The sequence below is a fragment of the Lacerta agilis genome, chromosome 1, assembly GCF_009819535.1.
Source record: "Lacerta agilis isolate rLacAgi1 chromosome 1, rLacAgi1.pri, whole genome shotgun sequence".
In the NCBI taxonomy this organism is placed as follows: Eukaryota; Metazoa; Chordata; class Lepidosauria; order Squamata; family Lacertidae; genus Lacerta; species Lacerta agilis.
In genome coordinates, this window is record NC_046312.1 from 22,451,384 (window position 1) to 22,466,514 (window position 15,131).

General features: G+C 42.0%; 1 protein-coding gene across 7 annotated transcripts in view; it reads left to right on the top strand.

Moving 5' to 3' along the window:
• The window catches only part of FOXN3 (forkhead box N3), a 184,663-nt gene extending 181,416 nt beyond the window's left edge, over nt 1–3,247 (top strand). For all 7 annotated transcript variants that reach the window (XM_033141408.1, XM_033141392.1, XM_033141400.1 and 4 more), the window contains one exon: nt 1,122–3,247. In XM_033141408.1, coding sequence (XP_032997299.1) covers nt 1,122–1,689 — 568 coding nt within the window. In that variant the 3' untranslated portion in view covers nt 1,690–3,247. The remainder of the gene's footprint in view (nt 1–1,121) is intronic.
• The last annotated feature ends 11,884 nt before the right edge of the window (nt 3,248–15,131 follow it).

Here is a 15,131-nt window from a genome sequence, read left to right on the forward strand (position 1 = left end):
GGAGGATAGGGGTGCCTAGCGTGCTCTGTTCCATGGGGTCACGAAGAGTCGGACACAACTGAACGACTGAACAACAACAACAACAACAACAACAACAACAACAACAACAACAACATGAAAAGGCTAGGCACTGAACTTTCAATTCAGCCAGCTGATTAAATGTGTTTTTATTTCAGTTAATTGAATTACATTATAATCAAGCAGTTGGTTAATTTAAATAAATTTGCATACTTTGATAGCTTCAAAGTAGTTAATTTTTAAAGGCTTTTGAGGTAGGTATGAGAATTCGCCATTTAATAACAAATGCATCCCATCCTTCAGACCCAAAACTGGGGCGTGTGTCTTCCGGGACACACTCCTGGGTGAGTCACGTGACACACATCTCACTCTCGCCTCACACCCAAAAATGCATGTTTTGGGGCACCGCACAAGATCACAGCCCTGAAAAAGTCCTTTTGGGGGGGGGTGCTTTTGGCACCCAAAATGGCCATCACGATCTCATGCGAAAACACAAGATAACCCTTTTTTCTGGGGCACTTGACAGGTAGGCCTATGCAAACATCTACCACTCATTGTTAGAAGATAAGGTCCATATTAATATTTTCCATACTATAACTATGCACCAAAATAATAAAAAATGACTTCAAAAAAGAAATGTGTGCCCCTCAGTCTCAGCCCAACCAATCAAAATTTGCCTCCATCAATAGATAAATCAACCAAGTTTCAGTAAATTTGCTGGTTGATGGATTGGCAAAGCCAGTTAAATTATTCATGTTCCATAATTTTAAATAGGAGGCTCTAACATCTCAGGGCCCCACTGGCCAGCAAGATTGTGTGGTCCACTGCAGCTGCCACAGGCCATGACTGTACTTCCCCTACGATCTACGGTGAGGCCCAGATCAGACATTTTACCCAACTGGAAGTGAGTGCCGGGGGGGGGGGGGGAGAGAGCTCCATTTTACAGCCACTTTTTTATGGTGCATAGCCATCAGCCTCGGCCTTTAAAATGTTATGTTTGGCTATACTCGTTTGTATTGAGGGAAAGCAGTTTTCTCTTGAAAAATACAGTTTTCTAGGGGAGTTTGATTTGATTGTGTGTTTCTTTCTCCTCCCTTCTCCAGGAATGGAATTGCAAACTGCCGGATGCGGACAGACAGCGAGCAGTCCTGTGGCTCCCCGGTGGTGAGCGGCGACCCGAAGGAGGACCACAACTATAGCAGTGCCAAATCTTCCAACCACCGGAGCACGTCGCCCACGAGTGACTCCATTTCCTCTTCCTCCGCTGACGACCATTACGAATTTGTTACTAAAGGCAGCCGGGACAGTAGCGAGGGCAGTGAGGTCAACTTCCACAGCCACGAGAGCCATAGCGAAGCGGAGGAGGAGGACAAAAGGCAGAGCCGGAAAGAGACCAAGGATTCTTTAGCTGATAGCGGGTATGCCTCTCAGCACAAGAAACGCCAGCATTTGCTGAAGGCAAAAAAAGTACCGAGTGACACTCTGCCTCTTAAAAAGAGACGTACGGAGAAACCCCCCGAGAGTGACGACGAGGAGATGAAAGAAGCGGCCGGGTCGCTCCTGCATTTGGCGGGAATCCGGTCTTGTTTGAACAACATCACCAATCGGACGGCAAAGGGGCAGAAAGAGCAAAAGGACACCACGAAAAATGAGAACAAATCCATTGATTGAACTTACAAAACAATTTCGTTTCAGCACGTCAGGTGAATTCTAATGATTTGTGGCAATATCAACAAATATTTTCTTTGTTTCGTTTTTCTTTTCTTTTCTTTCACCCCCTCTTCTTCTTCTTCTTCTTTTGTGTGTGTTTTCTTTTTGAACCCTTGAGATTTTTTTGTTTTTAAATTTTTTAAAGGAGATTGAAGCCATAGAACTCATACTGATACTCAACTAATTTTACAAAAGCTTTTCATTACATGAAGACAAAAAGAAAGAAAGTAAAAGCCAAAATTTGCCATTGCTTTCTCCAGCTTTGCCAGAAATGCATGGTTGGATATGCTGTGACGTCACCAGTTAATGTGAGAGGAATAAAAATTTGGCATTTGGAGATCTCTTATAAACCTAGAAGAAATTGGATAATTTGGAAATCGTTCAGGCCAGGCTGTAAGAATTGAAAATGGAAAAAAAGGCCTTATGATTGGGTTTGTGGGTGGATGTGTCTAGAGTCAAGAGGCACACACAATATCCTCAAAACCAAGGATTTTATATATAGTGGCATTTGCTTGCGGTTGTGCCATAGAAATCTTGCAATAGCCACTAATGACAGCTGCTCATACAGTAATGATCTATTAGTGCTTCATGTACTGTATATGGCTCAAAATGTGAAGACTTAATAACTTATAAATTATGGAATACTGAACTGTGTATGCAATGAGTTTCAGTGAAATAAAGAGGAAGGGGTGGAGGGGGAGGGGGACTAGTGATATTCTTTAATCAATTAATTGTCTTCTATATTTAAATTAAAAGAATGTTTTATAAAAAGCCATAAGCCTGAAGATTGGCACTGCCTGCAAAAATATTATGGGAAAACAAGCTATGAGTTCTTAACTGCCTGAGTGAAAAGCAATCAAATCTGAAGAAAATTATGAGTAGATATTTAAGGAGGATCAAAATGAGAAAACCTTTTCTATAAGTCACAAAGATTTGATCTCACTAGGGGGGAAATGCTACAAAACCTGCCATTAGTATTATATTGCTTTTTTTATTCTTTCCAAAAAAATAAAATCCATGTTGGCTAGGCAAAAATATAAAGAAATTGTGCTCCTCGAAATGAGGTACCCAGTTAAGGTCAGTCAGGATTCATCTGTGCAAAAATGACAATATATTTCCAGTTTTAACCACTGCAACCAGCTGAAAATTCTGATCCACATTGCATGGATTCTTTTCTGGGAGGGACTCGGGAGTACAAAATAATAATAAAAACAAACCCTTTTTATTAATTCAAAGATAACAAAAGTTCTTGTAAGGTAAATAATGTATTTAGCATGAAGCATGAATTATTTTCATATAAATATAGAAAAATAGAAAAAAGGCTATGCCTCTAATTTTTAAGCCCTTAGGCTTAGTTTGTTTTTTGGGTTTTTGTTTTTTTGTTTTTTCCTCTTCTTTTTTTCCCTTTTCCCTTTTTTTTGGAAGCAGGTGTTTTTTAAGGTTTAACCTTTTTCAGGGATAAATACTGACTGTTGGGGAACTTACTCTGCAATATTAAAAATAAAACTTCATGCTCGGGTAGGGCTTGGATGGTTGAATTATATTGCCTTGTCTGCACATTCAGCCCCCTTCCCCTACTTCTCTGTTTTTTGAACACGTTTGTCCTTTCTTTGTCTTTACATGTATTAAAACATTACGCAATAATTTTGAGGGCAAGGCAAGTAGTGAGTGTGTATGATTTAAGGAGGCCGGTGGAAGACACTGAATTGTGAACGGTGGGGAAAACTTGGCCATTTGATTTGGGGGAAAACGAAGACCACGCAAATCTGCTCATCTGCCAGTGAGGAAACAAGTAACGAAAGGGCTTTGGTTTGAGTTCATTGGGGTGGTTTAAGAGATGCATGCTGAAGAAGTATTCTGTTTACAGCCATACTTTGTTTGCGGTGATGGCTCCATTAGCAGATTGAAGGCTTTGCAATAAGGCAACCTCTTCCAACTGATCTTTTCTTTTCCAGTTGCGTTGGTATCAAAGGCCATAATCCTGGGACTTCCAGTCCTGTGATCCATGGGTCGGCACATGGACCAGGTCTCTAGGGGACCACCATCCTAGCTGTGGGTCACCATAGGAAAAAATGGGGTGCTCCTAGAGCAGCACGACAAGTTGCAGCCAGAAAGAGAAACTGGCGACCTCTCCCTGGAGTGGATTCGGCTTGTGTAACAGGCTCTTTGGGTTCCAGACCTGTAGGTAGACTGAATACAGCTTTACACTGAACAGGTGTCATGTTGTTTGCTGTTTTGGTGCTCAGGGTTTTTGCCTTGTGTTGGCAGGAAATGCGGAAAGCATCTTAGGGAATTCCGCTTTGCAGGCTTGGATATTCGAGAAAATGCATACAGTATGAGTTAGACACTCATGCCAACAGACCTGTGAAATATTGGGAATGTCCATCAGCATGTTCAGCCTATGTGTTACCAGTTCTCTCAGTACGTCCATGTCTGCCAAAAGAAGGCGGGGGGGGGGGGACGTAACACTTGCCTAAAGAGAAAAGAAACCATGTCAATCAATTTAAGGGTTTTCTCTCTGAACTAGAGTGCCATACACATCTTTCTTTTAATTGCCACGGAGTTCTACCAAGCATGAGCAAAATTTTAATAGTAAAAAGATGTGGTAGCCTATTTAGTGGAATGAAAAAGTTATTCCACCATGAGCTGTAAGACAAAAATGGGAATGGTTCTTAATTCCGATTAGTATTGATTATGCCAATATTTCCATGCTCAAATCAGCACTGTAGCCTATTTAGACAACCAGTGGAGTGTAGCATGCTGAAGGAATTCTTTCTTTATTGCTCATTGTCTAGAAACTAAATCTTGGAATTGACAGGAATTCTGGCTTTGTACTGGGTCAGTCCTCAATGCAGAGAGTCTTTGCCTAAGCCATGGGGGGGGTGGAATGAAGATTGTAGCTGTAGATTTACGTCACATTGCTACATCTGGGCTGCCTGCACACACACACACACACACACACACTCCATCCCAGTAAATATATCTGTAAACCATGGACATACAGCAGGTGCACTGCAAGCTGAATTACAATTTCAAGTTTCGTTGCACCTACTTGTCCTCTATATAGGGAAAACCCCTCAGGCCCATCCTCTGCACAACTTAAATATATATATATATATGGTGGCTGTGCAAGTCTTGCACAACTGCCTTCCTTTCCGTGAGGTTTGAACAGAAGAAATGAGGCTTAATGAGGCTTGTTTAAAAGAAACATCATGCTTTAAACACATTTTAAATCACACACGTGTTCCTCTTCGCCCTCTGGTGCCCTTTGCGGTTGATGGGAGTCTTTAGTCCAAAACACCTGGGGGGCACCAGGTTAGCAAAGACTGCTGTGGCCTGCCTTTCACTTCTTTGACATGGAGGCATGCTAATCATACATTTTGCTTAGCAACACCAGTGTAAACCCAGAACAACTTCATTTTCTCCAGTGGTTCCTTTGCAATAGATAGGCTACTCCACCATTGCTAGCACGAATGTTTTGTGTACAAAAATTTTCCCTTGCATTTTTATTGACTGTTTTACCATTTACCTTCTTTCTGATAAGAATGGACCGCAAAACAATTAAATAATCTAATTGGATAGTACTTAAAAAATAATAAAAACAACAACAACTCAAACTTCAATTCCACCATGGGGATTCAGGTTCAATAATGATATCTGTACATGAATCAGGCACCCAAAGACTTTGGGCTTGGAAGCTTTTGCAGGTGATGTAGAGCCAAATATTCAAATCCCTGTTTTTGTGTCCACAACATACTTCTATCTAGTTTTGGGATTCATTGCTATGGTAATCATCCTGTGAGTATTACCAGGCCTCAGTTGTGGCCTGCCTACTATGTTCAGGGCAATATATAGGGAGGGTGGGAAACACAGTGTTTACATCAGTAGCTAATCTACTACAGCAATAATCTTCAGATGGAGTGTTTTGTAAACAGGAAAGAGCAGTTCTGATATGAATCATTGCTTGCAGAAATGAAGGAGGGCTATTCAACAGATGAGGCACAATTAAGCCAAAGTTCATCAATTGGTCCCATAGCTTTCCCACTGAAATTAAAGTTCATACTCGAATTTCCTAGTAAAAGCCACAGAGACCTAGGTACTCCTTACTTTTAGGTGAGTCATGCCCCATCTGTTGACCACCCATGGGTCATAGCTTGAATAAAAAAATTGCTGGGTGCTTCCTTTAATCATCACTGTACAGAAAGCAATTGCAGATGATCTTTTTGCAAAAGATGTCATGTTACCTTTTCTTGGAGGCAAAGGATGTCTCATTTAAGTATCCCAATTAAGTACCTAATTCCTATTAGTAATGGTTTTGAAATGGAGAAGATCCGATGAAAGCTTGGCTTGTCTCTTGCACAGCCACCTCCAATAAACTGTCATCTTTTATACAAACTCCAGTGTTAGGTCCTACAGTGCCAACTTCTCACTTTGATGCCAAAAGTGGATTAAAGCAGTTGGGTCCAATTATATAGACTTCAGCTGCAGGGATGTGCTTACTTGCATTCAGCACATGGTGGATCGTTTCCTCCACACTTCTTGAGCTTCTTTCCTATGTGCCACAGCCATTTTGAAAGCAGTGCACTGACGAGTGTTTGTTTTGGAAATACTATTTTGGAAATACTTGATTATTTGTTAGAATTTAGATGGGGAATTTTTTTTTAACAAGAAAAATCTTAAGTAACAAAATTCATGACAACTTATATATTTTATAGACAAATTCTTCCTGTTTTGTGTATGACCATTTTACTGTGGAAAGTACCTGTAATCGAGGGTTTTTCATAAAGTTGGATGTAAAATGTGATCATAGCTTCGGTGCTGAAGACTTGTGGGCATGATCCAGACACAGCACAAGCCGAGAGCATTTTCTGATATAAGGACTTCATATAAGCACCTCCTGAGGGCCATGGACTTAGCAGGCCAAGCAGGGTGAGAGGAAGCTGGAAGAGGTAGCATGCAGAGGACTCGTGGACCTTACAACCAGTACATAATTGTAGGATCCGAGCTACCACTAGACAGGTGAGCAACTTGGCCTCTTGTACTGTACAGAACAACAGTCCAGTAAGTCCTTGACTCCGATGGGAGGCTGAGAAGTATTTGCTCTGTCTTGGAGCACTTAACTCATGCCTCAGAAGATGCAAGCCCTGCTCAGCTGCATTCTTCCTCTATCTAGACCTTCAGATAGTTTGAAAGACATATCAGAAGGTCTTCAGGATGCATGGATGGCGTGCAGAGGTCCTTGCTGAGCTGGCCATTCTTTTGAGCAGTGATGGGGATGCTCTGCCCATTCACTGTGACTGAATACAGGATTGGGGCAGGTGCATCCAGTTTCTCTTAACGTAGCTTCCAAAGTACTCAGGCACTTGGGTAGAGTTTTGCCTTTAAAACAAAATGTTTAATGTATGCCACCAGTCTTTCCAGGTTCGCTTATGTTTATTAAATTCTTACCTTACAGTCTGTTTATCATCCACATTAACAGATGCACAAGCAGTTCTCTGCAGACCTTTCTGACAGCCAACCTGATGCTGGCTGCTTACAACAAGCTTGTGCCTCTCAACATGTTTTCAGATCCCCCTCAAAGAGCAAATTGGTGATAAAACTGCTGCTACACCAATGAAGCAAGGGCTCTCTCATTCACTTCCTTAGTGGTGAAAGGTGTGTGTGTTTGGCACACTTTGAGCTGTTCCCAACACAGAAGCGAATGAACTTAGCCTCAGCTTGCACACAAGTTCATGTGCATGGTGAAACGGTCTGGATTGGGGCTGATGCAGGCACATCCTTTGTCCAAACTAAACATAACCCCAGTACATGGCAGGCATAATGTAAGAATCTCAAATGTAGTGGGGTGGCTGTTGAGGCTTGCTGGTCACAAATATTCGCTCCGAGCTTGTGGCATGCATTGCCCTTGCTGTGTTATATTTGCATGTGGTCTTGGGTGGCTTGGCAAGATGGCAGTCACATCTGTAAAATGCTACAGGCCAAATGGTGGTGATCAGTGCCATTTGCTGTTCAATTCTCAGTTATATACCAGTTGGTTTTCCCACTCATTCTGACCATCTGCCTTCAAACTGGAGGATAAGAAGGTGGTTAGAGAGCCCAGGTACCTTGCTACGTTAAATGAAGGAACTACTGTTAAAAACAAAGAGTGCACTACCAGTTTATACCAGGAGATTATTTGGCTCTGGATAACCTGCAAAAAGACATTAGGTTTTGACATTAATAAGTAAAATTAGGCAATTGACTTCAGTAAGCTGCCCAGCTAATTGTTTTGTTGTTTCCCATGCTTGTTTGTTACCATTTTAAAAAAGTATTCTTCCACCTGAGACCAGGCTCATTCATAGTTAAGTCTGTGAGTGTTCTTGACAGCTCTCCCTATAATATGTAAAACACTGTTATACACATAAATGCAGCACTGTGATCTAATTTAAATAACCTTGTTATACTAAATATGTAATATACTTTTAACATTTTGCTACAGTGATAATCTTCTGCCAGCATCCAATGTCTCTTTGCTTTCTCTTGTAGGGAATAAAAAGATGCTGTTAACAACACCCAGTTTACTTTTCCTTTGCAAAACGCATAAATCAATTTATCGTTTTTGGTGTAGGCTTTGTATTAACTGGATTTAGAGGGGGGGGGAACATACTTACGCAATAGTCTATGTGGTTCATATGAACTTTTCTCATCGCCTCTTTTCATGCATCTGTTCATACCCCGTCCCTTTGATTTTAGTAATCGGCAGCTGACCAGGAGGGGAAGCATTTTGGTAGGGATACGCGCAACCTTTTTTGATGCTCTTTTTTCTGGAATGAAAGTGCAGAATCAGTGGGTTGATTTTACAATGTTAACTATGTCCATGGAATCAGCAAATAGCCACTTGCCTTGCTGACCTGAAACCAAAACCAAAAGTGAGTAAACATTGGCACATGAAACGATAAACCATGGTTTAATGCTTCCATGAGCCTGAGAGAAGCGACAGCCTTACACACTCCCCTCTCTTCCTTGTTAATAGATCAACGGAGGATAATGGTTTAGAACATTGGTTAATGGCCAAACAAGTCAACTTTAAACTGTAAGTTATGAAGCTGGCTTGTTTCAACTAATCGCTGTTTGTTGTACAGCACAATCCCCATTTTGAACATAATGCTAAATTAAGGTTCTTGAAAAGCTAATTTATACTTGGCAGAAATTCTCCTCTTGGCTATGCAGGAGGAGGGGATCATGTAAGCCCAATACTTGACTCAGGTTGTAGAAACTTGTCTACCTAGCACCAAACCATAGGTTTTAACATATGTGAACTAGGCATCTGTCTATGATGCTGTGTTTCATTGGTCTACATTTAAAACCACAAAAGTGGCTTAATACAGACCTCCTTGTAGATGCACATGCTATCAAGTTGCACTGCATTTTATTTCTAGTGAGTACAGGGGAGAGACTTGAGAAATTAGAAAAAGAGCATCAAAACTCAACTTAAGACCTTGGCTTCAACAGAGTGGGTACAAGAAAACCAGGGCTTTGGACATGTAGGCTTTTTAAGAAAGTTGGAATTCCATCCATCAACTTTTTTGTTGGAAAGAAGTAAGCTCCCCACAAACAGCCAACTGAGAGGATTTCATCTTTTTTTAAATGCAAATTGGGAAGGAGAATGATGTATTTACACACATGATTTCATGTAGCGCTCAGGATCTGCATGCAGAAGTTGGATTAGGGTGTTATTGAAATGACTGTGAAAACTCGGTGCCCTTTCACTGAATTCAGACTTCTGATGTGACTGGTATGTTTTGTATGATGTGACTTTGCTGACTGGCTTGAAACCTGATAATTTTCTTTCTCTGGTTCCATTTCAGAGTGAGAACTTAGTGCTTTTTGAAAAAGTTTATTGATGAGTTTTTCCTCTCTAGCCCTTCCCTAATGCCCCCAGTATTTTGGGGAAAACAATTGTTTTTGCTTTACCGGTTTCGCATCTGCATTATACACACTCACTACTTCAGTTTGCCTTGGTGTCAAATGTTGGAAGGGATGGGGATAGGGAATGATTTCTGAGTGTATGAAAAGCATTATGAACTTGTACATTTTTATACTCTTCTGTAATATTTTTGAGATATTTCTTTTGTTCTGCAGGAAAAAAGTGATGAAGCAATCAAAAGACCAATAAATACAATATCAATGCTTTAGGGTCATGAGACCTTCATTGGCCAATAGATTAATTTAGTACAGCAATAAGCCATTTTCCCCCTCTCTTTTTTGTTTCTGTTTTTTTAATTCCTTTTTTGTTTTTGTTTTTAATGCTGTACTAGGTAAATGGAACTGCCAGTTTCATTGACATAACATGAGAACTGTGATGGGGGGCATAAACAGTGATGTTAAGTTGTATTTGTGTTTACCTATATGAGCAGTCGAAAGGCAAGTGCAATCAGCCAGAAATACAAGGAAAAAAACGTTGATCTAGAGGCATACTTGCATTTTACGTTTCTTGATGTGTAATCATATTGCCAAAGACAAACTCTTTCATCAGTTATTATTGTAAATAACACTTTCCCAAAACCTACCATAAAGTTTCTGTGATGTATTGTCTTCCAGTTGCAATAAAAATTACTGAGTTGCATCAATTGAATAATTGCACTTACAGGTGTTGGCTTTTATTGTTTCATTCATTCATTTATATAATTTTTTGCTGGGCTGGGCCCTTGTTTGAGGCAGGCAATAATGCTGAAGAAGCGACACAATTTAAAACATTTAATTTGGATTACCCCAAGACCTGCTCTTTTCTTTTTTCAAGCAGCCTAAACAAAGAGGGTTTGAAGAAATTGTTCCACCTTAGACTTTTCATGTAGGATACGGCTATCGGTGGCTGCTGGCTGCAGTTGATATGTTTTGCCTCTGAATACAGTTGTTGAGAGACAAGTGGGGAGCACTGTTGGAATCAGATCCTGCCCATGTGCTTGCCATAGACATCTGGTTGGCCACTGTGAGAACTGGATGAGATGGGCCATTTGCTTCATACAGCAGGCTCTTCCTGTGGTTTTTCTTCATTTATCGCATTTATTCTCTTCCCAAGAAAGGAGTTTTGGAAGATGAACATAGGGGGTCACCCTTTTCTACCTTCTCAACAATCCTAAGATTGGTTGGACGGGGGGGGGGGGGAGAGACTAAACTCCGCTGGCTTTGAGCAAGTCTGCAGGAGAAGGTAGTTCATATTTGTAGGGCAATCACTACCAGCTTTCTTGGACTTGGCACTCACATCGTATTGCCCGGAAGCAACTCCTGCCTGATCATAAATCCTTTGTAGAAAAAGAGGTTTTGAAGTATTAGACTATGAGTTGGCTAATCACATGAATTTACTTTTAAGTGTTGTTCATCTCAAATGGGTTGTTGCTGACTCACACAAGTGTGAGCCTTCTGTTTTCACCATCCTAGACATTGTCCATACACTTTCCTAATTACTGTATTATTTTATTGCCAGAGGGCTGACGAATTAATTGAAGACATTAAATAGTTGGCTTTTCTCATTGCTCTGCTACTTTAGTGTATCGAGTTTCTTTAGTTAAGAGTGATTGGTATCAGATTAACCATTAAGAATTGGGCACTAATTCAGAAGATTAATACACTTGCAGTCATACATTCATAATTAATATGTCCGAATAAATTATTTTGTATTAATACGCTGTTCACCACTTGGGCCTTTGGGTCAAAAAGCTGTATATAAATAGCATGGGCTGTGCAAAAGGCCTCTATACCAACACAAAGAGGGCCTTGTCCATATCCCACTGTTACAACAACAACAACAACAACAACAACAACAACATTTTTATTTTTTATACCCCACCCATCTGGCTGAGTCAGAAGCAAGAAGACCTTCTGCACTGACTTAAGCACTAGGAAATTGACATCAGATTAGCTCAGACAAGTCCAAAGTACTTTAGTTTATTATTAAGCCCACTTGCCAAGTCAAGTCAGGCTTTAGGAGTTACCAATCCAGCCAGCTCTCCTAATCCCGCTTGCCACACCTCCCAAAAAATGGTGTGATGCTCAAGATGCCAGCTCAGAAGAAGGGACTCATGGACTCCTGTACTGGCTTTACAGCAGCAGTGACCAAGCTGTGGACTGCAGATGCTGTTGGCTTACAACTCCCACCATCCCTGACATGTTGGTTGGGGCTGATGGATAGATGGAGTCTAGCCGTCTCTGGAAGGCCACAGGCTCCTCGCCACCATATCTGCAGCCTTTCCTCCCTCCAGGCAAGCGAAGGTCGTCAGAATTTAAGGGTGTGTGCCAGCCAGGCAAAAGCAGCATGCCAGCCCCTGTGAAATACAGGTAGTGACAGGTGTGGCCTGGGGAGAGATGGTGGAAGGGAAGAGTGGCCCAGGGAAGTCCCTAGAGGCCAGATAGAAAGGCTTGGGGGCCACCTTTATCCACAAGCCTTGAGGTCCCCCACTTTGGTGTTATAAGATGGGACTGCATGCCACCCCTTCTTCTTCCCTTGTCCCACCACTGGTGTTGAAATTAGGTCTGACTGCCAGGCCAGTCATCCCCTGTACATGAAAATACTGTCTTATCCTTCAGCTCGGGCAGCTCAGTGCCATGGGCCAGTCCTGGCTGCTTGACTCACTCTGTCTAATGGTAGGGCCAGCCCTGTTGTGAGACTTCCTGGGGGGGGGGGGGGCAAGTTGTTAGACTGACCCCCAGACAGGAACAAAGCATCTGTGCCTTCCTGGCTACTGGAGTCCAGGGGCACAATAGTAATATGCAATTGTTCCCAGTTTGAAAACAACACACACAAGCCAGTGAAGGCTAAAACCTACTTTATTGTAGATTATTGCTCTGCGTAGCAAGCTCATATATTCAGAGCTGTGCATAATACGTCTAGCATCTCTGAGGCAAAACAGAAAGTAAGATACACCAGTAAATTACAAGGACATCACATGTGTGGGAAGACTGGTGGATTTCCCACAGGGTGAAATATGACTCTTAGTCAAGTCAAGTGACCTCGCTTCTTGAAGCTCGGTTTGTACTAATATCACAACAGTTAACGCTCAGTAAGAAGCACTCAGCTTGGCCAATATGGAGAAAGCGAAAATTCTAAAACTATTTGAGATTTTTATTTTTAGTATCTGACGGGTGGGGTGGGGGTAGTATTCCTATGCATGTGGCTGATGGGGGCCTTGAATTTCACCTTCTTTCTTTTTTTGCTGAGCCGTAACACCACCTTAGCTCCCTGCGTTTTTAATTGATTAGACAATACACACGCAGGATGAGACCCCAGCCCTCTTCCTAGGGTTGATTTGGAGAGCACGTCAGTCTCATTGCTCATCCAAAGCACAAAATGTTCTCCCTGGTAGAGCCAGTGTATTAATAACCAAAAGCAAAAGCAAGTAACTAATCATTTATTGCAATCCCATGCTGAGTGGGCTTTTTAAAATAGATGACAAAGTGGTTTCCCCACCCGCTTTGACCCTGCTTTCTGTGTGATTTCCATTGTGAAAATGTTAAGTTTCTGCAGGAACTGCATTGACTGTGTTTACCTCTGTTTACTTAGCAGGTCAGGCAAACAGCGAATGGTACATTAACAAAAAAAAAAAAAACACACAGGGCATCCTTGAATCGTTCACCCTCTCCTACTTTGTGCAGATGCACTCCTAAAAAACACGGAGCGTAGGCCTTGGTTTGAATCACACCAGTCATAGAGATCAATTCGATGATGTAAAATTAGACTACTGGCTTTGCCTTCTGTGTGTGAATAAGGGCTCTTGTTTTAATCTAGATCACTGGTGATCTAGGCCAACCGGCAGCACTGTTGCCACTTACAGCAGGTATTTGGGGCACAGCTGGGGGGGGGGGAGGAAGATGGCCTGGGCACTTGCCTCTAGCATTCAACAAAGCTGGCCCTACCATTGGGCAGAATGAGGCAGCTGCCTTAGGTGGCAGATTCTGAGGGCCAGGGAGTTTGCCTGCTCTATACTTCCTTAGCTAGCCTGCTGCCCTCAAGTGTCTATTTGCCAGTGATGGAGTAAGATTCAATCTATTGTGTGTGGATTGGGAGGAGGTGCCATTTTGTCTCTTACCTTAGGCAGCAAATTGTCTTCAGCCTGCCCCTATAGCCAAGCTCATCCAACCAGTGGCTGTGTGAAAGAGGGGGACTGGTCCAAGGTCAACTAGTGAGTTTCATGGCTGAGCAACGTTTTGAACCTGGATATCCAACACACTAATTGCATTGATTTTTTAAAGCTTGGGCATGAAGATTAAGTAGTATCTCTTTATCTGCATACAAGCAAATTGAGCATCAAGAGGCATGCATGGACTTGGACAGAGCATGCTAGTACCAGCCCCTCAGCCCAAAGTAAACTGCATATTCCCAGAGGCTTGAATCAGCTGCAATAGCTCTTTCTTTCTTTCTTTCTTTCTTTCTTTCTTTCTTTCTTTCTTTCTTTCTTTCTTTCTTTCTTTCTTTCTTTCCTTCCTTCCTTCCTTCCTTCCTTCCTTCCTTCCTTCCTTCCTTCCTTCCTTCCTTCCTTCCTTTTTTCCTTCCTTCTCTCTCTCTCTCTCTCTCTCTCTCTCTCTCTCTCTCTCCTGGCTTCATTTCAACTTCAGCTTGTTCCTCTGCAGCTGCATGAACATAGGCACCATACTTGTATTAGCTCCTTCACTGTTTAAAAGTTGTGATCAATAGCCTCCAGTCATCAAAAGCCACTGAAATCAATACTACTGGCCTTCCATGTTGTTTGAACAAACATATGTGGGTATTTATTGCATGAGAGCCAGTGTGGTGTAGTTGTTACATGTGTCAGACTAGGACCTGGGAGATCTGAGTTCAAATCCCCACTCGGCCATGAAGCTCACTGGGTGACCTTGGGCTGGTCACTGACTCTCAGCCTAACCTACCTCACAGGGTCGCTGTGGGGATTAAATGAGGAGAGGGAGAACCACGTGCACCACCTTGGAGAAAAGGGAAAGGGGGTATAAATGCAATAAATAAATAAAACAGCTGAACAAAATCCTGACTTGAGGGGTTCCTATGTCCACACCCACCATTGCTATGGCATTATAAGTGCACTGCTCTCTCGTGCATTTTACATGCATTCACAGCAGTGCTTGGTTCCTGCTGCCTGCTCTGAATTGTGGATATATTCCCACCATATGCTTATCTGAGAGGAGAATTGCCTTACATAACCTCAAGAAGTTGGGAGTCTAACCTCTTGAAATGCCAGACCCTCTTGCGGTCCTGTTCTGCGTCTTTGTTCAACCAGAAAAGTAAACAAATGGGGAAAGGTTAGGGTTTTGCTGGTGTTCTCGTGAATGAAACAGCTAATCGCTCAGACATTTAACTCTCCTGGGCAGGGAGAATTTGCACTGCCGTGCTACTCCCTTCAAATCCGGCTGCAGTGAAATTCATGTGCTGTGACAAC